This window comes from Mesoplodon mirus, assembly GCF_964341445.2.
Source record: "Mesoplodon mirus genome assembly, chromosome: X".
NCBI classification, from domain to species: Eukaryota; Metazoa; Chordata; class Mammalia; order Artiodactyla; family Ziphiidae; genus Mesoplodon; species Mesoplodon mirus.
Window position 1 is genome coordinate 103,575,733 of NC_138981.1, and position 6,712 is coordinate 103,582,444.

At 43.2% G+C, this 6,712-nt stretch overlaps 1 protein-coding gene across 2 annotated transcripts in view; it reads right to left on the bottom strand.

Moving 5' to 3' along the window:
* The window catches only part of CUL4B (cullin 4B), a 33,982-nt gene extending 27,603 nt beyond the window's left edge, over positions 1-6,379 (bottom strand). For both annotated transcript variants that reach the window (XM_082610622.1, XM_082610621.1), the window contains exons 1-3: positions 6,281-6,379; positions 4,993-5,541; positions 2,996-3,111 (exon numbers count right to left, since the gene is read on the bottom strand). In XM_082610622.1, the coding sequence (XP_082466748.1) occupies positions 2,996-3,111; positions 4,993-5,541; positions 6,281-6,308 (693 nt within the window). In that variant the 5' untranslated portion in view covers positions 6,309-6,379. The remainder of the gene's footprint in view (positions 1-2,995; positions 3,112-4,992; positions 5,542-6,280) is intronic.
* Positions 6,380-6,712: the final 333 nt, after the last annotated feature.

Here is a 6,712-nt window from a genome sequence, read left to right on the forward strand (position 1 = left end):
GGTTCATTAGCAACTACAATCAATATGTTATAAATATGGGGACTTCCCTGTTGCCGCAGCAGTTAAGATTCCAAGCTCCCAATGCAGGGGGCCCAGGTTTGATCCCTGGTCAGGGAACTAGATCCCACATGCATGCTGAAACTAAGAGTTAGCATGCCACAACTAAAGAGCCCGTGAGCCGCAACTAAGGAGCTCGCCTGCTGCAACTAAGACCTGGAGCAACCAAATATATAAGTAAATAAATAAATAAAAATGTTTTAAATGTCAGAAATATGAAATATGTAAAGTAACACATTACTGAAATTAAAGATGCTGTACACCAGCATATCCAAAGAAACACCATATACATGCACAAATGAAAAAAAATTACCTTCTTTTTTAAAATTTATTTATTTATTTATTTTTGGCTGCATTGGATCTTCATTGATGTGTGCGGGCTTCTTCCTACTTGCAGCGAGCGGGGGCTACTCTTCGCTGCAGTGCGCGGGTCTCTCATTGCTGTGGCCTCTCCCATTGCGGAGCATGGGATCCAGATACGCAGGCTTCAGTAGTTGTGGCACGGGGTCTCAGTAGTTGTGGCTCGTGGGATCTAGAGCGCAGGCTCAGTAGTTGTGGTGCACGGGCATAGCCGTTCTGCGGCATGTGGGATCTTCCTGGACCAGGGCTCAAACCCATGTCCCCCGGGCTTCCCTGGTGGAACAGTGGTTGAGAATCTGCCGGGGACACGGGTTCGAGCCCTGGTCTGGGAAGATCCCACATGCAGCAGAGCAACTAGGCCCGTGAGCCACAACTACTGAGCCTGCACGTCTGGAGCCTGTGCTCCGCAACAAGAGAGGCCACGATAGTGAGAGGCCCATGCACCACGATGAAGAGTGGCCCCCGCTTGCCACAACTAGAGAAAGCCCTCCCATAGAAACAAAGACCCAACACAGCCAAAAATAAATAAATAAATTATTTTTTTTAAAAAAAGTAAGAAGACCCAACTGTCTTTAAAAAAAAAAAAAAAACATGTCCCCTGCACTGGCAGGCAGATTCTTAACCACTGCGCTACCAGGGAAGCCCCAAAAAATTACCTTCTTTGATGACAGAGTTTCTTTTCCTAAAGTAAGACTATTTGCTTCAAACACTTCACTACAGAGGTATGTGAAGTGCTGTGGTGTATTAGTGAAAGTGCCCTGGACTAAAAACTTGGGCATCTCGGTTTAAGTGCCCTGCTCTGCCAATACAGGACTCTAGACTTTGGAGTCCCAGAGACTCCATTTCCTCATCAATAGAGTAGGGATGACAACTACTACCTTATCTAATTCACAAAGGGTTTTCTATAATGCTTAAATGAGATAATCCTACTTTGTAGGCTGTCACATACACTATACGAAGAAAAGATACTGGACCACATAATCACTTAAGACCTTTCCAACTGTAATTCTGCTTTTATTACTGTACAACTCAGGAGCCACATGTGTAATATACCAACATAGCCAAATGAGGTGGGCTTATCCTTAATACCTTAGTACTACTACTGACTACTACCTGACACTTACATAGCATTATAATGCTTATAATAGTACACAGCATCATTACTATGTATTCGGCACCGTTCTGAGTGTTTGGCATGCATTGACGCATTAAATTTAAACAGCAGCAGAAACTGCTGATCTTAATTGACCTATTACAAGTGAAAAAGTCATACTGTGCCTTACGAAAAAGTTTAACTAGTGATAACATCAACTTATATTTCTATCATAGTGCTTCAAGGTGTTTTTCACAAACATCTTATTTGAGTCTTATAAGCAACGCTGTGAGGTAGATAGAGCAGGAGTTCTTCCCCCATTTACAAAGGAGGAAACAGAAGCTAAGTACCTTGCCCAAGACCACAAGGGTAAGAGCCAAAACTAGATCCCTTTGTCTTCTGACTCCTAATCCACTGTCCATCACCATACTATCTCTACAACTAAAATGAATAGATGAAAACTATGAATTCTGATAAACAGAACCAACATAATTTCTTACAAAGTACTCATCAATAGAAAAACTCAAGCCATTGGATTTTTTTTTTTTTTTCTTCTTTTTGCGGTATGCGGGCCTCTCACTGCTGTGGCCTCCCCCGTTGTGGAGCACAGGCTCCGGATGCGCAGGCCCAGCGGCCATGGCTCACGGGCCCAGCCACTCCGCAGCATATGGGATCCTCCCAGACCGGGGCACGAACCCGTATCCCCTGCATCGGCAGGCGGACTCTCAACCACTGCGCCACCAGGGAGGCCCGGATTTTTTTTTAATATGAAACTGCTGACGCTATAATGGAAAGTAACTTCTTGAATTGGTTTTGGCAAAAATACAGTAGGTCAAAGTATCTTGGTAGCAAGAAGTCTAAATCAGGAATTGCCCTTAATTGTATATTTAAGTTCAACACTTCAAATACAGATCCATTTGTTAAGCAAAAGAAACAAACCTGAACCTCAGACCAAGTTGCTGAACTACAAACCTGCTGATCATTTTTGGGCTAAGGTATGTCTTGTAGACCAGGAGAAAAGACAAACATAAAGAACAAGAGAAAGAAATGGCAAAAGTATGCTAACAGCAAAGACGTAGAATAAAGTATATGGAGAATATCTGCATTTCTTGAGGGCTTTCCTATATAGGTAACACCACTTAGCAAGAAGTATCACAACAGAATGACATGTCACCAGAAATCATCTTTGGGATCCAGGCTATAGGATTCTATTATAGGTCAAACTTATTACAGCAAGGTACTCCTAACTGTAAATCCTAATTAGAAGGGTCCAAGATAAGCCCAATTTATACCAATAAGACTGTACCCATAGTTTATGTCAGAATATATGGTCTGATTATAAAACAGAGTGCATGTATTAATCAAGAAATTGTAATTAGAAGGGAACCAAAAATCTACATAAGTGCCCATTTCAGAAAGTAAAATCCATATACATTTCACCTCAATTTACACTAACCAAATCTGGTAATCCAAGTTAATACATACCTGATAGAGTTCTTCTAAATTGTACTTAATCGAAGTACTATTCTGGATAGCTTCCACTGCTTCTTTCAGTTTCTGCCATGTTTCATCTGTGTAGTTTTCTGGTAATTTAGGCTTATCTAGATGATATGTAAAAGGTTGATAATCAGAATAATATGTAGGATATAGTAATGAAAAGATCCATAAAATACTAGTATTACTGCTCTTTAAGGGTAAATTGTTATAAGTATTATATATAACTATTAAAGTAACCATTATATTCAGGCTTAGTATAAAGAAAAAAACTTGAAATGCCAGAATACTGTGTAAGTCATTTTGACTCACCTATTAAAACTGAAGGTGAGGGTTTTTTCCTGCTATTGACTGAATTGCTTCAAAAAATAAAAATTCAAGAATGACAAGTAAAAAAATAACAATCCTGATCCATTCCATTATGTGTAAACCAAAGTCAACATGAATTTTGTACCTGAAATGTAAAATACTGAGTGCCTACTATGTACAAGGTACTTTATAAACATCTTAATTTTCCTAATAATGTCCTAAGGAAAGTATTATTATTCCTATTTTGCAACTGAGGCTGGAAGACTCATTTAGTAAGGCTTGCCCAAGGTCACCATAGCTAGTCAATGGTAAAACTGGGATTCTAACTCAGGTCTGTTTGACCCCCTTATTTATGTAGCATCTACAGGAATGAAGAGAATCATCTTAATTCATGTTATAATTTAAACTGCGTTTATGAGCAGAGTAAAATATAAAAAAAATTAAAACATCCAAACAACTCCAGAACCTATGTAGCACTTTCAGAATGGAAAGGAACATCTTAATCCAGGCTTTAATTTAAACTTCATTGACCAGCAATGAGTATTTTTTAATTAATACATCCAGATATGTTAATAATGTGTTTTTATTTTGGGAGGGGGAGGAAAAAAAACCAAACAAAATCTCTGAAACCAGTATACAAATGCTTAAGACAAAATAGAGCATATTACTGATTTCCACACTAATGTTGAAAATACAAGCATGGAGAATCTAATTTTCTCAATACTAATATTTAGCCGCAAGGCACTGATCTGGTAAATATTACTTTAGTTCATTCATTTTACTTGCACATTTAATAAACATTTTAGCATCCACTACTTGCCAGTTAAGAGTGTTGAAAAAGTCAGAGAAACAGAAACACACTCAAGAGATTAAAAAGTAATTCAGCTCAGTTACTTTAAAAATTTGTTGATTTTACATTTGCATCAATGCATTCACAATACTCTCAAGCACATATCTCAAAAACTTGAAATGAGCAAATTTTCCTAAAAGCTGCAGGTCAGTACTTTAAGACCCATTTCAGTGATTTTAAAAAAAAAGATGTAGTAATTGTTCCTATCTTTAGACTAGTGGTACACAGAGTTACTACTGTGTATACACAGTATTTTCACTTCCAAACCCTACCTTTGGAAAGAAATGAAGAGATCATAAATACTTTTCTCCAACTATTGCTTCCACAGTGAGTTTCAAGAGTGTAGTATTCAACATTATAAATCTAACTATAAGTCTTCTTTGAACATGAAAAAAATCACTAGTCCTACCTGCATTTCTAGGGACTAGATAACGTGGCCTACTGAATGATAAAAATAAAAATCCCAGCAGTGCCAAGGTTCACTATGCACCTGAAATAAATAAACCTTTTTAGAATACAAATTTCTCACCTGTAAAATCCAGATCAATCATATCGATTGTCAATGTTATAAGGAATAACAGATTAGATACAGTAGGCTGAGACAAACCTCAAAATACTGCACAGAAACACCTGGTGTCTGCTTCAGCACAAGGATACTAACCACCCCCGGAAAATGAACTCTCCACCCAAAAAGGACCTCCCTCCACCTCACTGATAATGCATAAAACATTAGGCCACCTCTATACTGTTTAATATATTAACATAAATAGAGCACGTGACCACTCAAGTGTCAAATCCTTAGGTGATTATGGATTTTGGCCTTGGTTACCTTTAAAGTTCTTGATCACTAACTTCTTAGCAGAGCCAGGCTTGCTGTTAGCAAAGCTAGAGACGGTGGTAGAAGATTTGGCTAGGCCGTTTGCGTGATGCACCGAAGCCACAGAAGAGATTAATATACTCTTATTTTTAAGTTGCTGCTGCTGAGATGTTGCAGCAGTTGGTGAAGATGAGGAGGAGGAGGAGGAGGATTCCTCAGCCATCTTCGCATCAAACCCTACAAACTCCAGGGTGTCTTCAAAACGCAGCTTCTTCTGTATCGGTACGTGGCTGGGAGCAGCCACTGAAATCCCCAGGCAGGAGAAGGACGAGGTTGAAGGGGATGCCGAATCCCTGGGTTGTAAAGGAGTGGAAGAGGAGGGAGAGGTGGAATCAAAGTCTTCTCTCTCGTTACTACTGTTACTGCCGCTACTGCTGCTGCTGCTGTTTAACTTTCTCTTCTTGGCAGAGGTGGGCGGAGTGGTGCTGGTATTACCATCAGTGGCAGATCTGACCTCCTGAGCAGCAGCAGCAGCAGCTGAGGGATTGGGGGAAGAAAAACCTGTTGGAAACATGAAAATAGCGGGGTCAACAGGCAGACGAGCATCAAAAACCTACGTTTATATGCCTGAGTGCGTGTAGGAGAGAAGGTGGCAATGCTAGAGGGGGAAGGGAAGAAAGAGAGGAGAAACACAGAGGACGAGAAGGAAAGTGAAGGGGGGGCTCCACCGGGGGAATGGGAGGGTTTGGGAAGGAAGATAGGCTGACACCAGGAGTGAGCAGAACAAGGGGGGAGAGCGAATGAGGAGGCAGACAGGTAAACGGCCGTGCCGTCCCCCTCCCCTGCTTTTCGGGCTCTCTCCCCCCTTTCTGCAGGAGCGACTCAGTAAGTCTGTGAGGCTGCAGCTCCTCCTCCTTTTCTCCCTCTCTCTGGGAGGGGAGATGCCGTGGTTGGGGGGAGGGGGGAGGGGGAGAGAACCGGAGCTTGTTATTGTCAATAGCACAGGCAGCTAAAGATGGCGCCACTTCCGGTCACGCGGCGGCGAGGGAGGGGCGGTGTTAGTCCGCGAGAGTGGGGGGTGGAGAGCAGCACTGCAGGCGGCCGGGGGGCGGGGGAGCTGGTTTGTGGGGAGGCGGCGGGAAAGGGGCCGCTGAGGCGCCCGAGACGCTCGCGCTTGCTCTCCCTCCCCCTCCCTCTCCCGCTCCCCTTCCCAGGCAGCACTCTCCTCCCCCGGCCCACCGGTTACTTCCACCCCCTCCTAAACGGTCCCGCGGGAAGCTTCGCGCCGCAACGCCCTTACCGGAAGTGACTGAGCAGACACTTTTCATAGCGCCCAGATCCCGAAGCCCCCAGGTCCGCAGGACTTGAGTGGGGGTGGGGTGGGGGAGGGAGAAGGGGGGGCAGAGAAGTGGAAAGGGAGGAGGGGGCGGGCCTTCGAGACACCTTCGGAGCTCCTGATTGGAGCTTCCCGAACGCGAGGCGGGCAGGGAGGGGTGGTGGCGGGAGAAGGAGCGGGAAGGAGCCTGAAGGGGAGGGAAGGTGGTGACGGTGAGGGGCGGGGTGAGCTAGCTGGGAAAAAAGAGGGAGGGAGTAAAAGTAAGGGAACGGAGAATGGAAACTTTGAAAGCGATAAAGGAATAAGGAGGGGTTGCAAGGCGAGAAGAGTAACCCGAAATGGAGGAAAATAGAATCATGCCATTATGCTTAGTGCTAGAATGTCATGACGTTAAGA